This window comes from Sorex fumeus, unplaced genomic scaffold, assembly GCF_029834395.1.
Source record: "Sorex fumeus unplaced genomic scaffold, SorFum_2.1 ptg000045l, whole genome shotgun sequence".
In the NCBI taxonomy this organism is placed as follows: domain Eukaryota; kingdom Metazoa; phylum Chordata; class Mammalia; order Eulipotyphla; family Soricidae; genus Sorex; species Sorex fumeus.
The window spans coordinates 3,331,539-3,350,350 of record NW_026606102.1 but is presented as its reverse complement, the minus strand read 5'-3'; the positions used below and the strand labels follow the sequence as shown (position 1 = coordinate 3,350,350).

The 18,812-nt window shown below is 47.2% G+C and overlaps 1 protein-coding gene across 1 annotated transcript in view; it reads left to right on the top strand.

The window, feature by feature from the left end:
* Positions 1–18,812, top strand: part of ROR1 (receptor tyrosine kinase like orphan receptor 1) — a 177,684-nt gene that overhangs the window by 136,197 nt on the left and 22,675 nt on the right. The window contains exons 6-7 of the mRNA XM_056122206.1: positions 370–687; positions 3,836–4,081. Coding sequence (XP_055978181.1) covers positions 370–687; positions 3,836–4,081 — 564 coding nt within the window. The remainder of the gene's footprint in view (positions 1–369; positions 688–3,835; positions 4,082–18,812) is intronic.

Genomic DNA, 18,812 nt, shown 5'->3' with positions numbered 1-18,812 from the left:
AAAGTCTCACCGAACTAAAAAAAAAAAAAAAAAAAGCACCGGATGAATGAAACGCAAAATTCTGCTGCTTTGTAGTAAAAATGAAAAAATATATTGTTCCTTAACCTAATTAATTCTTTTTATTAGGAAACGGCACAGCTGTAATTTAATCCTGTTTTTCTAACTTTGTACTCCGAACGCTCCCTCCCGGCAGGAGCCTGTGAAAGTAAGCTGCTGGGACATCTGAAACGAATCTCTCTCCCTTGGCTTTGCGGGGCTTGAGCCTCCCTTGCAGATTCCTTCCCTGAGTGTTTAGGTCTCTTATCTGGTGACTAGATAACCTGGACGATAAAGCCTGGCCCGGAGTTAATTGCGGTGTTTGTGTTTCAGCTGCCTTCACCATGATCGGCACCTCTAGTCACTTATCTGACAAGTGCTCGCAGTTCGCCATCCCTTCCCTGTGCCACTACGCCTTCCCCTACTGCGACGAGACCGCCTCCGTCCCCAAGCCCCGGGACCTGTGTCGTGATGAATGTGAAATCCTGGAGAATGTCCTGTGTCAGACCGAGTACATTTTTGCCAGATCGAACCCCATGATTCTCATGAGGCTGAAACTGCCCAACTGTGAAGATCTTCCCCTGCCTGAAAGCCCCGAAGCTGCCAACTGCATCCGCATCGGAATCCCCATGGCGGATCCCATCAACAAAAGTAGGTGCCGCCACCGCCGGCCTGGCCAGGCGAGGTCCAGGAAGAAATGGACCCCGAGTCACCTTTTTGCTCCTATTTCTACTTGCCTCGCCCTTCCTGGGGCAGCAGGGTCCGGGGCGAACCTTCAGGAGTGAGTGGAAGCCATGTGGCGTGTCAGCCTTCTGGAAACGTTACGGAAAATAGGTCAACTTTAAAATTTGGTTAATGGGAGGGCCCGAGTGATAGTCCAGCAGGTTAGGCACTTGCCTGGCATGCAGCTGACCTAGGTTTGACACCACACAACCCCCTCCCCCCCCCCCGCACCCCATGTGGTCTCCTAAGCAACACCAGGAGTGATCCCTGAGCACAAAGCCAGGAGTAAGCCCTGAGCACTGTTGGGTGTGGCTCAAAAACAAGCAAAATATGGTTACCGGGACCAGGGAGATAACTCAGGTGGCAGGTCCAGTTTAGCCCTGACTGCATGGCCCCCAGGTATGCGCCCCAGAAGGGTCTTCTCTATTTAAGAAATTAAAAGCAGGCTGGAGAGATAGCACAGCAAGGAGGTGGGGGAGCTTGTCTTGTGCGTGGCCCAACCAGTTTGGTCCTTGGCACCAAAGATGGTCCCCTGAGTACTGCCAGGAGTGATCCCTGAGCACTTTTGTGCATGGCTTCCCCAACAATTTTAATCGAAGAAAAGTTACAGGCTTGCTCCTCAAGCCTGTGTTCTCTCTTGAAGACATATCTCATCTGCTTGCCTCTGTTTCCCTACGTGCTTGTTTCCAGTCTGTGTTCTCTCTTGGACATCTGCTTCTCGCTCTCTCTCCCCTCACATCTTTCTGAATAAGTTCTAATGAGAAGTACCTTGCTTCAAGGAGAAGGAGGAGGGGGAGGGAAAGGAAGGGAGAGAGAGAAAGAAAGAGAGAGTAAGAGAGGAAAGAAGAGAGGAAGAGAGGGAGGGAGGGAGGGAGGGAGGGAGGGAGGGAGGAAGGAAGGAAGGAAGGAAGGGAGGAAGGAAGGGAGGGAGGGAGGGAGGAGGGAGGAAGGAGGAAAGAAGGAAGGAAGGAAGGAAGGAAGGAAGGAAGGAAGGAAGGAAGGAAGGAGGGAGGAAGGAGGAAGGAAGGAAGGAAGGAAGGGAGGGAGGGAGGGAGGGAGGGAGGGAGGGAGGAAGGAAGGAAGGAAGGGAGGGAGGGAGGAGGGAGGAGGGAGGGAGAGAGGAAGAGAAGGAAGAAGGGAGGAAGAGAAGGAGGGAGGGAGGGAAGAAAGGAAGGAAGGAAGGAAGCAGGGAGGGAGGGGGAGGGAGGGAGGGAGGGAGGGAAGGAAGAAGGGAGGAAGAGAACGAGGGAGGGAGGGAAGGAAGGAAGGAAGGAAGGAAGGAAGGAAGGAAGGAAGGTTGAAATAATAGCTAGTCTATGGTTAAGTGTTTCCTTATGACTTAAACACAGAATGCTCACGTGACCAGCACTGGTGATGCCAGTGCCCAGGGAAACACTCCAGTGACCATCAGTGGGGGGTGGAGGAGCAAGAGGTGCTTTGTCCACACAGGAAAACAATGTCCAGCCACAGAGGAGATGAAGCTATCAGAGCACATGGTACCGATACCCATGCGAGATGCCACATCTGTGAAATACTATGAATCCATCCAGACAAGAGATAGTGTTTGCCAAGGGAAGGGTGCAGGGGCATGTAGCGAATAACTGCCTAATAGGTGAGGGACTTTAAGAATGTTGCAGACAGCTAGCTAGTGGGGAAGGGTGCAGAATAACACGGGGGTGCTAAAGGCAATTACAGTCAATTTATGGTCCAGATACTGTGCTACAGTGAGATCTATATAAAAAAAAATTGCCCTCCCGTTGTTCATCGATTTGCTCGAGTGGGCCCAGTAACGTCTCCTTTTTAAGACTTGTTGTTAACTGTGTTTGGCATTTCAAGTACATCAGGGGTAGCTTGCCAGGCTTTGCCGTGCCGGCGAGATACTCTCGGAAGCTTGCCGGGCTCTCCAAGAGAGGCGGAGGAATTGAACCCGGCTCAGCCGGGTTGGCTGCGCACAAGGCAAACGTCCTACGGCTGTGCTATTGCTCCAGCCCCGAGATCTATATATTTTACCTATATATTTATATCTATTTATATGCATGACATATACACACTTCCATTCACTCTTCTCTGCCCACCACCCAACAGAAGAATGTGCCTACGTTCATTTGCCATTTGTGTGGAAGTAAACGCACTGATCATCTTTTAGATTCTCTTTGGTGGTTCCTGCTGTTTTATTAAATAATCATCCATCTGAAATGCTTAGTCCGTATCAGCAATACCATGATTATTGCTGATCCTCTTCCTGTTAGTTACCACAAACCCTCCAGGTTCCTGTGTAGTTCAATTTTGCTTTCCAGTAGCAGCTCTTGTGAACATCTGCTTTTCAAGGCAGGGGGAGGTGGGTACTTAATACTTAGTCCTGGTGAAGTCCCCAGGAGAAGTATTTAGCACCAGCTTCTCAATCTCACTCAACAAAGATGTCCAGACCCACAGCCCTCTAATAAACATTCTCCCCAGCTACCACTGCTCCCTTCTTCACCTGAGTTATGTCTAAGATCGACACAGAGGAAAGGTTTGAACCTTCCAGGAACCACTGGAAATGACTAGAAGTTGCTAGAAGTGTCTCGTGTGCCTGGGGTCTTTCCGTTGCCAGCTTTTTCTGTGTTCCATGTTAGAAATACATACGAAGATCAGACTTTACTCCTGAAGCACAGTCTTCCATTCCTTCCTAGAGTGTAGCATGTAGCTTGCAGCCCACGAGCAGGTAGACAGCCCCGGGGCCCTGGCCCCACTGGAAGCTGATGCCCGGGTTAGGCTCCTCATTGCACCATTTCCCCCCACCCCACCTCCATCCCCGCTGAGGGCTCCAGCCCCTCCTCAGTTGCTTTCTTTTTTTTTTTCCTTTTTTTTTTTGGCTTTTTGGGTCAGACCCCCCGTGATGCACAGGGGTCACGCCTGGCTCTGCACTCAGGAATCACTCCTGGTGGTGTTCGGGGGACCGTATGGGGTGCTGGGAATTGAACCCGGGTCGGCCACGTGCAAGGCAGACGCCCTATACCTGCTGTGCTATCACTCCAGCCCCCGCCCCCAGTTCCTTTCTTGCTCCCCATTGGGGCCTTTCCCACGTGTCTTGCAGATCACAAGTGCTATAACAACACAGGGGTGGACTACCGCGGGACGGTCAGCGTGACCAAGTCCGGGCGCCAGTGCCAGCCCTGGAACTCGCAGTACCCGCACACACACACCTTCACCGCCCTCCGCTTCCCGGAGCTCAATGGAGGCCACTCCTACTGCCGCAACCCGGGCAACCAGAAGGAGGCACCCTGGTGCTTCACCCTGGACGAGAACTTCAAGGCCGACCTGTGTGACATCCCCGCCTGCGGTGAGTCGCTCTAGCCGTCCCCTGCAATAGAGCCGCTCCCCTTTGTTTTCATTGTCTGGGGGCCACACCCAACAGTGCTCCAGGAACCAAGCAGTGCTGATGCTAAGGATGCAGCCTGGACTCCCACTCCCATCTCCCTCCCGCCAAAGCCCTCCCAGCCATCTCCCTTGTGGTGTTCGTTTGACCTCCAAGGTGCTTCTACCGTGGATGAACCTGGGGGTTTCTACCCCAACTGCCTGGAGGCAGTGCAGCCTGGTCCCAAGAGTCTGATGACCGTTAATGCCTGTGGTCAGTGCTCAGGGAAGAACAGACATCCTCCCTCGGGGGCGCAGTGGCTGGCAGCCACAGAAAACCGCTCTCGCAGGTCTCGAGAAACTGCCAGGCGTGATCCTCTGGCCATGTTTGTCAGCACGCCCTGCACCCGTGGTCTCACTCTTATATTTTTGTTTTACTTTTTAGGGATCCCTCAAGCCGTGCTTAGGAGGCCAGGGGCACCCCTTGGGCAATTTATGACCTTCTAGACCAGTGGGTCAATGCAAAGATTTGAGGGTGCTGTGTCGGGGACCACCCGGGTCACCCCACCTTGCTCAGAGATCCGGGGGGTGCTAGGCCTGAACCCCCCAGGTCAGGCGTGTACTAAGCATGGCTCCGCATTGCCTGTACTAGCTCCCAGCCTGTATCTTTTCCTTTTATCCCGCTGAAGGCACCTTGCGGGGAAAGTCAGCGGGCTCCTTTTTCTAGCAAATACTGAGAGTGTCAGACATAGAGAACAAACGTTGGTGATTCCTGGAGGGGGGTGAGGTTGTGGCTCGCTGGGGCTTCCCGGGATCTCACATAAATGACTCTGAACTTATACCCAGTTCAGTTCTGTTCCGCTTAATGCCACATGGAGCATGTGGGGAGAGGCTGGGTGAGCAAGTGCCAGCGCTTTCGATTCCTGCTGGAAAGAAAGCCGTTCTTTTAGTGTACTTCAGGCCAAAGGCCCAAGCACAGCTCTGAAGGAGCAGGCCGGGCTGCACGCATGACCCAGGAGACGTGGGTGTGCCTGGGAACACGGGACAGACTCTGCTGGCAGTTGGGTCTCATCTCTGGGCATGTTTCAGGGTACTATTGGCCTCCATTGAGAACCCCCCTCCTTCCCTCCAAACGTCAGTAACACCAGGGCTGAGGCTAGATAAGATTTTAATTATCTGGATTGTGGAATGACAAGATTGAACTGCAGGGACTGTTTGCCGAGTGCTTACCATAAGCAAGATGATGCTGAGAAATCCATTCGCTCCTGTGTTACAGTTCTATATGCCTGTGAGTTGGGTTTTGTCTATCTAAGAAAGACGGAGCTTGGAGAGGTTGACTGACTTGTATGAGCCTAGTGAGTAAGTAGACCCAAACCTAGAGCTACTCTTCTTTTTAATGCATTTGTTTTATTTGATTAGGGGCCACCTTTGGCAGCATTTGGGGACCATGCAGTGCCAGGGATCAAAGCGGGGGCTCCCACATACGGGTGCTGCACGCCAGCCCCTTGAGCCTTCTCCCCAGCGTTGTAAACTGCCCTCTAACTCTAGGCTTTAACCCATGATGTGTCAGTGTGTGCATGGGTGTGTGAGTGTGTGTGCATGTGAGTGTGTTTGTGTGAATGTATGTATGAGTGTGTGTGTGTGATGTGTATGAGTATGAGTGTGAGTGTATGTGTGTGTGAGTGTGCGCGTGTGTGTATGTGAGTGTATGCATGTGTGAATGTGTGTGAGTGTGTATGTGTGTTTGAGTGTGTGTATGTACATGTGTGAGTGTGTGGATATATGCGTGTGAGTGTGTGCATGTGTGTATGTGTGAGTGCACTGTGTGTGCATGTGTGTATGTGTGAGTGCACTGTGTGTGCATGTGTGTATGTGTGAGTGCATATGTGAATATGTGTGAGTGTGTGCATGCATGTGTGAGTAGTATATGTGTGAGTGTGTGCATGTGTGAGAGTGCGCGTGCGCGCGCACGTGTGTGTGTGTGTGTGTGTGTGTGTGTGTGTGTGTGTGTGTGGTAGGTAGGTAGGTTGAAAGATGGATAGGAGAGCGGCGAAGAATAACTTTCCATCTTTAGTGAGTTGTGAGCTCCATAGCACAGATTTGAAATGAGCTTTTCCTCCTCCTCCCTCCCGAACGGGATGGAGTCTCGTGGGAATGTGCCTGCATTCTTTCGTTAAGTCAAACTTAAAGAGATTTCAAACTCTCCATGGGGTTTCTCATTTTCCTACTGATAACTTTTGTTTTCGTTTCAACTAAGTCAGGGTAAAGGAAGTCTAGGCCTAATTAAATGCAGAAAGTGAGCGTTTGTTGTACTTTCTAGAATAAAGAGAACCTTCTGCCACAGATTGTTTTATCTGGGCATTTGCACTCTGAAACAGAACATAAAATTAAACACGACCAAGTGTGCTGGCTCTGAGTTCTGGGAACTGGCTCGGCCGGGCCCGGGTGGGTCTGGCAGCACCGGGGGAATCTGAGATGGGCAGAGGGAGGCTGTGCCCTGACTGTCTCACCCTCCACACCTTTCACCTCCCGTGCATCTCACACTGGGAGTGGTGAGTGCTTTACTCGGTCAACCCCTGAGACCCTTCTATGCGAAGCTGCGGACTTTATGAGTGAGCCAGATCAGACCATGCCCCCGAGGATTTTACAGGCAAAGAATCAGACCTGACCCGTCCACAGCTGTCCAAGACCTGTTGTCCCCATCCTGCTCTCTCACATTCTTGCATGCTGGTCCCTGCTTTGGATTTTGGGGATTCTAGCTAGGTGCTAAAAACTGTGCTAAGTTCTTTTTCTATAGGTTTTTATTTTTTTTTTCCCCAGAGGGGTTGGAGGGAAGGTTATACCTGATGGTGCTCAGGGCACCAAGAGTAGTGTCGGAGGATGCACCCAGAGCTCCCGCCTGCAAAAACTGTACCTCAGCCTTTTGAGTCATCTCCTAAAATGTAGCCCCTCTGCTAAGTTTTTCCCATGAGCATTGGGACCAATGATTTTACTGCTGCTCAGAAAAATGGATGGAACAAACTTACATCCTGATGACCTTGGAATAGAGTCATCAGCAGCATTTTATGAACTCAGAGGCTGCACCATGGTTCTCACAAATGCCAAGATTCAAACCAGCTCTACGGAGTGCCAATCCTCTGCCCTGCCACTGCCACCACTGTCTAAGGAACACGTTTCTTTGTTCCTAGAACTTTGCCGAAGAATCAACCTATTTCCCCCCATGCTGAGAACTCTCGGTCTTTGGGATGTTCCCATTGATTTCCTCCATCATAGCTTCATAGTTGCAGGAACGGAGACCCCAGCCACAGAGAATAGACCCAGGGTCACCTCACTCCACAGCTCCCTGCTAGCACCTGGGCATTTGCCCTTTACACCGTTAAGTGCCAGCTCTCCCCCCATCCCCTCCACCTGGCATCACCCGTGAGATCTGCCTGCAAACCTTCCTTGACTCTATTCTCACCTCCAGCCCCTGAAGCCTCTTTTTCCAAGTCAAAGGATATTGGAAAAGAAGCACCTGTGTCAGCCCTTTTCTCCAGCCTCCATGCCTGCCCCCCAAGTGCCCAGCACCCTTCCCCGGGCCAGTTCCAAGGCCAGTTTCTTGAACTGCTCCTTTCGCAAAGGGCTGCTCGCCTCCGACTGTCTTCTGTTCCCATGCTGTGTGTTCTTCCTGCACCCCACTCCCAGCTCTCTACCCTCTTCCCTGCCAGTACACACTGTGCCTTCTTTCTTTCCTCCAACCCCCAGCAAATTACCAGCCCCTACTTCTTTCTGTCTCGGCTCTTCTGAAGAGCCAAGTCTTCCAGCCTCTCCTTTGAGTTCCCTCCTATGCTGTGCCCTGAACCACATTCCCATCCAGAGCCACGTGTTGTTTCTCCTTGCAGGGAAGATCCCACCTTGTTCTTCTTCTTCAGGAACCCCCAGTTTCCAAGTAGTGGTCTTATTTATGACCTCCCCGGAACCCACCTCACTGAGGAATGCCCGCTGCTAAGAAAAGGAGGCCCCAGTTGGCTCCCTCTGGAGTGGACATCCCTGATCGGCTGCTTTGGAGTTTCCTTTCAAGTCCCGTGTGCTGGAGGGCACAGTGCCCGGTGCCCTGCCTGCACAGCCCCGACTTGTCCCATAACCTTCCACTTGCCTGCCCTGGTGCTGCTTTGTCATAAGCTATTTTATGCACCATGGTGCTTCCCAGTCCGGGACAAGGCAGATGTTTGCCAGATTGCGAACGCTGCGGTTTTTAACTCACTCTGTCAGCAGCCTTCAGCCATGTTTCATTGACGACCTGTTGGAAGGCAATATGTCTTTCAGCCTTTTCTTCAACCCCCAAATTGAACATTACACGGAATTGGAGGGCAAGGAGGAGAAGAGGAGGAGGAGAGGAGGAGGGAATCAAGCCCAGCTTGGTACTGTGTAAAGCTTTCTGGAACGGTTATTTTTAAGCTACAAAGATTTTTTGTGACATAGTTGAATCTCTAGTCTTTGTAGATTTCTGACACAGGAAAGAACAATAGTTACCCCCTGACTTAGAACTAAGTCACGGTCCATAAAGATTTTTTTATCCTAAAATACTTTTCTCTCCAAGTTTTTATTGCCCCCAGTGTGCGTGAGGGTACATACCCAGCATTGAAGATGTTCCTGCAGTGAGCCTTGAGCAACTCTCGACTTGCAGAACCCACCACCATGGCGACGGGAAGTGCTCCTCGTCACCCAAAGCCCGGATGACGAATTCTGACATCCCACTGCCATGCCTGTTGCTCTTGGCTTTGTATCAGTCAAGGTTCTGGCAGGAAATGAAAGGCACACGGAGAGACGAAGGAGAATTTTATAAAGGGCCTATTTATAAAGGTGTTGGCAGAATTGGGGAAAGCAATATGGTGCTGGGCTGGTTTAGCAAGACTGGGAAGTGTTACCATCCCAGGCTTCCAGTGCCAAGGGAGTGTGTTTGGTTCCCTCACCCTGTGGGGCACAGCTGAGGGCGAAGAGGAGCTGCCAGAGTCTGCTATGGACTTGGGGAGGTGGATACAGCCAAGTTTCTGCAAATCAGCAGCGAGGGAGCCAGGGAACAAACATGTCATCCCTACACTTTCCTGGAGGCTCCCATCCTCCCAGTGCTTCTATGGCTCAATCTCATGGAAACCAGAGGGCGAAGGGGTCCATGATAGTCTGCAAAGGGGTCAGCCTCAGGATAAAGTTGGAGAGGAAAGCAATGAGACTGAATCTGGGCTTTGAGGACACTCAGGGCAAATATTCATTGCTGACTTTAGATCATTGCTTTATAAGATAGTCAAAATTAAGGTCTGGGGGCTAAGGATGTAACTCAGTGGCAGAGCACATACCTAGCATGTATGAAGTCCTGCGTTTGTTTTCCAGCACCTGAAATAAAATAAAGTTGGAGCTAAGATGTAGTAGCTAATGGTAGAGAACTTGTGTTGCATGTGTGAGGCCCTAGTTTTGATCCCTGGAGGAGAGAGAGAGAGAGAGAGAGAGAGAGAGAAAGAGAGAGAGAGAGAGAGAGAGAGAGAGAGAGAGAGAGAATGCAATGAAAGGGAGAGTCAAAATTCAAAATTCAATGGGGGCATAACTAAGGTATAACATCTCAGTTTATCAGATCATCATTGTTGGACCAGGGAGATGGTTATAGGGCTGAGTACATGCTTTGCCTTTTTGAAGCACATCTACCATCATTGTTATTATATAGGCCTCTTGAGCACCACTAGGTATGGCCCCAAAACAAAGGTATAAAATCAGAGACCAGGACCCATAGATGGGCATCCTTGCCTATCACCTGATCCAGTTTGTAACCTCTGATGCAATTTGTAATTCAAAACAGTGGACAGATCCGTCATGTGCTCTTTGCTCTAAAGAGCCTGTAGCTCTCCTGTCTTTCCTTACCCACCTTCTTCTCTACATGTTTCTTGCTTTTCAAAGCTCTACTAAAAACATGACTTGGGGTGGGGGAAGGAGGTTGTCCTTTATCTAGATCAGGTGGAAGAAGACTGTTAGGCCTTGATCAAGACCAGAATTGAGACCAAAAAAGGTATTTTTGTGGCTGTAAATGCCACAGATGAGTGTTCATTCTGAAGGAATTGCTTCATGCTGTTGTTGAGCTCAGTGGTTACCACCTCCTTCCTTTACCTCATGTCTTCTCTAAAGCACATTAGTTGTGTTTCGCTTGTGTGGGCTTGGATTATAGTAAAATTTATTTGGTAGATTGACTTCCTCATGAACTTAAGCTAGATTTTAACTCTGACTGCAAGTTCTAATATTCTAAATTATCAAGTGTTATTTTTGGTCTATTGTTTTAAGTCAGTTCTGCTTGATCCTCTGAAATTTTATTTCTATAGTCCATTTGAGTATGTTTCTTAAATTCAGGTCATCTTTAAGTTTGATAAACATGTTGCCATCCAGTACTCAGCAGTCAGGTGGAACAGGCAGCATCTTTCAAGATCAGACCTCTACAGTTTGATGTGACTCACTAAGAGATACTGCTAGAATGTACTCTTAGTTAGTGGACAGATCTATCTGATGATACTATTTATCTAATGCCAATACGATGGGCACCTTCAATCCCTGTTCTTCAGGGGATTGGACACAGAGAATGAGACAAACAAACATCCAAGGAGACAGACAAACACACATGGACTGTCCAAGCTTTAGGATCACCTGGGCAGCCATGAGTGGTCTCATGGGCCAGTTATTTGTTCAATACAATATCCTCCCCCAACACTCCAAGCTCCCTACAGGTGAGCCATGGTCAACAGAGACAATAAGGACAGTTAGTAAGCACATCAATATTCAATAGGTACACAAAGATCAGAAGTTAGGATATTTTACATAGCTATCAGAAGTAAGCCTTAAAATACAAAGTCTTGACAGTTTCCTACTCTATGTTGCCTCTACATCTAAGAGACCCTAAATAGTCTAATTCTATCCATGTCAAGTATACATTTGCAGCCAGCAGATATTTGTCATCTATTCTAGTCTTTCCTGATATTTTGTTCTTTCCAGGGTGAACTTTTATAAACCCTTTTTATTCTCATACATAAACTATTTCACATGGGGGCCTCTCCGAGCCTCAGGTTATTGTTTGGCTGGTTGTTTTGGTTTTTTGCTAGAGGGATGAAATCTTACAACTGTTAACTGACTTTTCATCTTTTGGGGAGATGGTGCGGTGCTCAGGGTTTACTCCTGGCTCTGTACTCAGGGATCATTCCTGGCAAGGCTCAGAGACCATATGCAGTACAGAGGATTGAACCCAAGGTCAGCCACATGCAAAGCAAGTGCCTTCCCCACTGTACGATTTCTCCAGTCCTGGTTCTTCATCTTTTATCCCCAAGACATCATAGGTCACCTAATCCATGTTTAAATGTTCTTGGCCTTCCACTCAAAAATAATTCTGTCAAAATAAAATAGGTTTATGCAACCCATTGAAATTTACTTTTCTTGAAGACGAGCATGATTAAAAGGCATGAAAAAGACTTCAATAGACATTTCTTTAAATAACTTACACAAAGGGTCAACAGGCTTATGAGGAAACACTCAATAACACAAGTCGTTAGAGAAATGCAGATCAAAACCATAATAAGATGTCACCTCACACCTAATTAGGATGGCCACTATTTGGAAAAAGACAGCAATAGCAAGTGTTAGTGAAGATGGAGAGAAATCCAAACCATTAGGCACAGTTGCTGAGAAAGGAAAATGGCAGAGCAGTAGAAAGCAGAAAAGTCCTCAAAAAGATGAAAAGAGAATTACTTATGTGAGCCAGCAATCTCACTTTTGAGACTCAGTCAATAGCCAAAAGAACTAAAAGTCTTATTGCAAAGAGATCTTTACACAGGCATGTTCATTGCAACCTCACAGAGAATGGATCTTTAATAACTATCTAATTTCACTCAGTATAAGGTCCTGAAAGTATGTCTATGCTATGGCCTGAATCAGGATTTCCTCATTTTTAAAGGATGCCTAATATTCCACAACAGGTAAGTACCCATCTTCTCTCTCTCTGAATCCATCAATGAACACCTGGTTTGCTTCCTCCTCTTAAGGAGGGTTAGGGTTAGGGTTAAGGAGGAAGCAAACCAGGTGTTCATTGATGGATTCCCACACATCTAAAGTCATCAAATCATAAAACAAACATCTCATTCTCTATGACTGCACAGCCAAAGCTGTCAAATTCATAGAGGAAGGAAGTATAGAGTGGCAAGTGCTGGGGCTGGAAGAGAGAGAGAACGAGGACCTGTTGGTCACCAAGTTCAGTCTCTGTTTTGCAAGATGAAGAGCTCTGGGATTTTATGTACAATAGTGTGAAGGTACTTTACTTCACTCTGCTGAGCCATGGGATTAGCAAACGTGGCAAGTTTGTGACACATTTTTTTTTTGGTCATAAGTAAAAATAAAAATATTAGCTTAACTTAATTTTATAGAGGAGAAAAGTGAGGCCTGGGAATTTAATTATTTATTTGTACCTGTAGGTACCTGGGCCTTGTTCCCAAGTCTGTGTTTGGAGGCTGATCCCAGTGGTGCTGGGGGACCATATGGTGCCAGGGATCAAACTTGGGTTGGCTGTGTGCAAGGCAAGTGCCTTCACCTCTGTACTGTCTCTCTGGCCTTGCCCTGTGAATTTAAAGAAACATTGGGGGAAGTTTGGATTCCAGAAGGAATATTGGATTCCAGTTGTTAATTTTTTTTTTAATTGAGGCACTATAGTTTTCAAAGATATGTGTCTTTGAGTTTCAGGCATACAGTGTTTCAACACCAATTTTTTTCACTGGCATTCAATTCCCTCCACCAATGTCCCCAGGTTCCCTCCCTGTGTCCCATCCTTTTTCTATGGCAGGCACCATTTATTCATTTTTTTTTTAGGCGCTGAGCTTTATATTACTGCTACTGATATTCTCATGCATAACATGTCACTACTTCCCAGCACCTCATTCTCCGGAATGATGACTTCAGTTCACCACTGTCATGGTGTTTCCCTGCCCTGTCCTCCCCGCAAGCCTTAAAGATTCTTCTGGCTTCAGTATCACAGAGAATTCTGCTTATGTTTTCCTCAGTGTAACTTACAGATTCAAGTCTGCTCTCGAGGGCTTTAATCCATTTTGATTTGACTTTTGTGCATGCAGATGTTAGAAAAAGGTCTGCATCCATTTTTTGGCAAGTGGTCAGCCAGTTTTTTCACTCCCACTTGTGGAAGAATATTTTCTCACTCCTCTTCATCCTTTTTGCTTTTTTTACTGAAGATTGTCCAGATAGTGTCACTGTCACTATCCTCCTGTTGTTCATCGATTTGCTCGAGCGGGCCCAGTAACATTGTGAGACCTGTTACTGTGTTTGGCATATCGAAGACGTCACGGGTAACTTGCCAGGCTTTGCCGTGCGGGCGAGATACTCTCAGTAGCTTGCTGGACTCTCCAAGAGGGGCAGAGGAATCGAGTGTGGGTCGGCCATGTCAGCCGCATGCAAGGCAAACACCCTACCTGCTGTGCAATCGCTCCAGCCCACCCAGATAATAATTATTTTTTAAATTTTCACAAATTTGTTACTACCCCTTTTGGTGGGTAACGTTTTCTAGTAAGAACAATTTTAGTTACTGAGTGTGACCCCTTCAGAGCCATTTAAAGCATTTGTTTGAAAGTACCTAAGGCAGCAGTTCATCTATTTACTATTTTCATCATAAAACCAAGAGAATTGAGTGACGGAACAGAATATGTCCACCAGAGACCTATTTAATACATTATTTCCCTCTGGTTCCCATGAAAAGGGCATGGTGATCATTAGCATAAGCCCTTTTCTGCCACAGACCAACTTCGTTTATACTTTTCAACTAATAAATGGCATAAGACTTAGTTGTTTTCCATGATTTAATTTTTTTTTTCAGACTGGGATATAATTTGACTCCATTTTCTTTGAATTATAAGGTGCTGCAAGCAATCTTCCCATATTTGCCATATTTATGATCTAAACGCTTTCTTGTGGAAACTCAAATTAATATCCCAGATGATGTTTCACTTCATAAAAGTAAAATTATATTTACCTTGCTTTAAGCCCCAGGACAAGAATGGCGTATTTTCTCCATTATATCTAATTACTAATCAAAGGATTGAATGTCATTGTAAAAATAAAATAGGAATGTCAGATGTGAACTGTGATACCCAAATTGTTGATTTTTAAAAGGAAATCGATCATGTGATCTAGACTAAATTGCTGCTTTCAAAAATCCCAAGTATTTAAGTTGATGTAACTAAGATGTGCAGCTAAATCTTAAACAGTTATTCCAAATGATTAAAAATCTTCACAATCCTAATTTTCAGCTAATTTTCTTTGTCATGCGTTGAAGTTGTCCATTACCCCTTACAGTGAACAGTAAGAATATAATATCCATTGTCCTAATGTGATTCTTTGTCATTGCACAACCCTGTGCAAGAGCTATGCAATTCTAAAGAAGATGATAAATAATAATTCCATGAATCGTCACCCTCCTCTCGTTGTTCATCGATTTGCTCGAGCGGGCCCAGTAACGTCTCCATTGGAGACTTTGCTGTTATTGTGTTTGGCATATTGAATACATCACAGGTAGCTTGCCAGGCTCTGCCGTGCGGGCGAGATACTCTCGGTAGCTTGCCGGGCTCTCCGAGAGGGGCGGAGGAATCGAACTCAAGTCGGCCATGTTGGCTGCGTGCAAGGCAAACGCCCTACCACTGTGCTATCGCTCCAGCCCAACAATTCCATATAGGGTTTTAATAATCATTAGCAATATACTATACAAAGCAGAAGGATTGGAGGCAGATAGGTTTGTATTCCCATCCAGCCTACTACTCCTTTCTAACTTTGGCAGATTATCCTTTCTAAGCCTCAATCATTGACACAGCACCAAAATGCTGGGTTGAAATGAGAAATTTAAAATGTGAGGCAAGGGGGGACTGGAGCGTAGTACAGCGGGAAGGGCATTTACCTTGCACGCGGCCAACCCAGGTTCAATCCCCGGCATCCCATATGGTCCCCCAAGTGCAGAGCCAGGAGTAAACTCTAAGCATTGCTGGGTGTGACCCAAAAAGCAATAATAAATAAATAATAAATAAAATGTGAGGCAGCACCAGAAAGATAGTACAGTGGGTAGGGATTTTCCTTGCACGTGGCCCACCTGGCTTTGATCTCTGGCATCCCCTATGGTCCCCCAACCCCCACCAGGAATGATCCCTGAGCACAGAGCCCTAAGCTCTGCTAGGTGTACCTCCCTCAAAAAACAAAATAATAAGAAATAAAATGTGAGGCCATTAGGAAAAGATTGGGTAGATGTCAGCTTCCTAATTTTCCATGAGTCAAGTGGGTTTTTCTGTGGAATGTTTTTACAATATTAAAGTTTTGTGGGTTTTTTTTTAAACCAGACACTGCCCCCTTTCCCCCTTTTGTGGCCAAGTGAGCTGTCTGGGGAAATAAGTGTGTGCTAGCCTAGATTTCCAATAGAACAGGGTTGTTTTCTGTCACTGCCACATGACCATGCATTGTTCTGCCTGATTATTTCACTTGGCAAGGAAACATGTGTGCATTTGCATATCCTCAGTGTAATCAGAAGGAGCCAAGTTTGGCTGTGTTTAAAGGATTTAGCTTCTTGAAGTTTGTTCTCCTGCTATGCACCAGAGTATCGATTCGCCCCATTCTGCCCCTGACAGTCAGGGGCATTCCCGGGTGAATTATCTGATGGGAAGAAACGGAGACTGAATGTCCTTTGTTTCCCAGACAGGTGAGAGCCCTTCTTGTTCCTAATTTTTTTCTTTTTGGGTCACACTCCACGATGCACAGGGGTTACTCCTGGCTCATGCACTCAGGAATTACTCCTGGCGGTGCTCAGGGGACCATATGGGATGCTGGGAATCGAACCCGCGTCGGCTGTATGCAAAGCAAATGCCCGACCCTCTGTGCTATCACTCTAGCCCCTAAAATTTTAAAAACTAAAATAAATAAAATTCTGGGTCCCCACAAACTGATGTGTGTTAAAGAAATACCAAAGTAGCCACCTTCCTTTTGTAACCATTTTCCTCCCAATGATGTCTCTCAAAAGACGAGAAGAATGAGATTCTCCCACAATCCTCCACACACCCTGTTCCCAGGGCTGTGAGGAATCCATATGTGTTTTATGCTAATCATGCAGCTGACAATGGCAAGACAGTGGTTGATCTGCCGGGTTCTTTGATGAACACTAGAACTCATGAGAACCTCCGGAGATGGCTGAAGACATGGCTGGCAAGTCCCCAGAATACAGAGTATAGTGATGGGGGTTGTTTCTCAGTTTGGACTAATTCGAATTTCCAGCCCCAGGCTTTTATCCTTTTCTCTCTGATGTTCCTCCTGTTTTAAAGGGAAGTGAATAGCATTGGTGCTGGATTGAAACGATTACGGGAGTAGATCTGCCCCATGTTGCTGCATTGATCCTTTACAGATCTAGGAATCAGATTCAACATTCCCATTTTACCCCTGAGAACTTCCCTACTGAAGGCTGAAAAATCATGAAGGCAGTCATTTCTTCTTTTCAATTTTGGGGTTTAGGGCATACACCCTGCAGTGCTCAGGGTTCTCCTCTCAGTTCTGTGCTCAGGGGTCACTCCGGTGGTTGTTAAGGAAGCCTGTGCAGTGCCGGTATCCAACCATAGTTTGCCACATGCAAGGCAAGTACCTTAACCCTGTACAAGCCTCTCTGGCCTTGATAAAGGTAATCTTGAGGGGCTGGAGCAATAGCACAGCGGGTAGGCATTTGCCTTGCACACAGTCAACCTGGGTTGGATTCCCAGCATCCCATATGATCCCCTGAGCACCACCAGGAGTAATTCCTGAGTGCAGAGCCAGGAGTAACCCCTGTGCATCACCAGGTGTGACCCAAAAAGCAAAAAAAGGTAATCTAGAGAGGTTTCTGACTCTAAAAGGTCCACTTCCTTCCCTCATTCTGTTATATCTGCATACGTCTGGTTGAGTGCAAGTGCGTGCGTGAGTGCATGTGTGTGTGTGTGTGTGTGTGTGTGTGTGTGTGTGTGTGTGTGTGTGTATGGATCTAGATCTGGGGTGGGCCCTGTGGGAATCATCTTCGCACCTGTTTCTTTCCACCCACCCACAGCCATGTAGCCACATGGTTACCCACACTTCGCTATTCCCAACAGTGATATGGAGGCCTCCAAAGCTGCCTGGGCCGTAGGTCTGCCTAAAATTGTTAAATGGAGTGAGGACTTGTAAGTAGCATATTTGGAGGGTGTGGGAGTAGGCAGGGAGATGACTCAGTGAAGTCTCATTCTCCATCCTTTTCACACCTATGGTCAATCATCGTCCATGGAGCAGCATTTGAATGCTGGTTCACCGGGCTCAGTGCCCCAGCACACCCAAGGCTGCACGCTCAGACCCTGCTGCCCCAGCAGCACCAAGGCTGTCTGCACAGCCTCACAGTCCAGGGTCCGGGTCAGGGCTGGAGGTGGGATGAGGGACAGTAGCACCTCAGGCAGACCATCACTCTGCCCCACTCTCCCCCACTCCTGCCTCCATGAAACCCAACCATCCTGCCCTAGGAAGTTGGTTTAGAGCATGGTTTTCAATGAAAGCTATTCTTTAAATAAATAAATAAATAAACAAAATATTATTGAATCACTGTGAGATACAGAGTTACACAGCTGTTCATGGTCGGGATTCAGTCATATGCTGGTCCAACACCCATCCCCCTCCCCAGGTACATTGCCGACACCAGTGACCCAGTTTCCTTCCCAGCACCCTCCCCCCACCCCAGCCTGTCTCTATGTCTCTATAACAAGAACTTCTCTTCTCTCTGTCTCTCTCTTTCTCTCTCTCTCTTCCTCCCTCCCACCTCCCTCCTTTTGGGGTTTACAATACAGATAATGAAAGCCGTATTGCAAACTTATTATGTTCATTTCTTTACCTATTTCAGCATGGAGTTATTATCCAGAATGATCATTTCCAACTATCTTTGTCAGAGTCGTCCCTTCTCCGTCCCAACTACCTTCTTTCCCAGCTATTCTTGTATTACAGATGTGACCACTCCTATCATAAGTTGGGTTTACTATTTGATCAATAACCTAATCCTTCCTGGGGGGGAGTCTAGGGAGCACATTCCTCCTCCCCAGGCATGGATGACCCTCTCTGGCTTCTTGCATTGTGCCTGTTTGTGTGGCTAGAAGGAGATGGGATTCATTACCGACTCATCACTTTCCAGTGAAGCCAAATGCGAAGAAAAGTGATGTGATAGTCTGCGTCCCAGGAATTCTCAGGGTCTCCTCACCTCTTCAAGCAGCCACTGTAGAATCTGCAGCAACACAGATTTCTCTTTCCTATGTCTTCCTCATGACGCATGAGTTCCCAGTTAGCAAAGGCTATGCTGCATTTAATTTGGTCTTTCCAGCACACAGAAAGTGTTTGGCAACAGTAGCTTTAGTTTATTGACTCCCGAGTTGAGTGGGAGGAGGAGTGAATGGGAGGAGGAGTGAAGGATGCACTGCCGATGTTTTTGAGTAAATAATCTTTGAGCTTTGCAGCAACCTACACTCTCTCTGGGTTTTTGTAAAGCAAACTTGCCTGGATTTCAGTGATCGGGGGCATTTTATTCTGTCACCCCTGTAGTGAGCCCCCTCCCATAATTCTTGTGTCCCCAGTCAAATAATTCATTCTTGATAACGTATGCCTGAAGTACTTCATTTTAGTGGACACACGAAACCTGATTAAAAGAA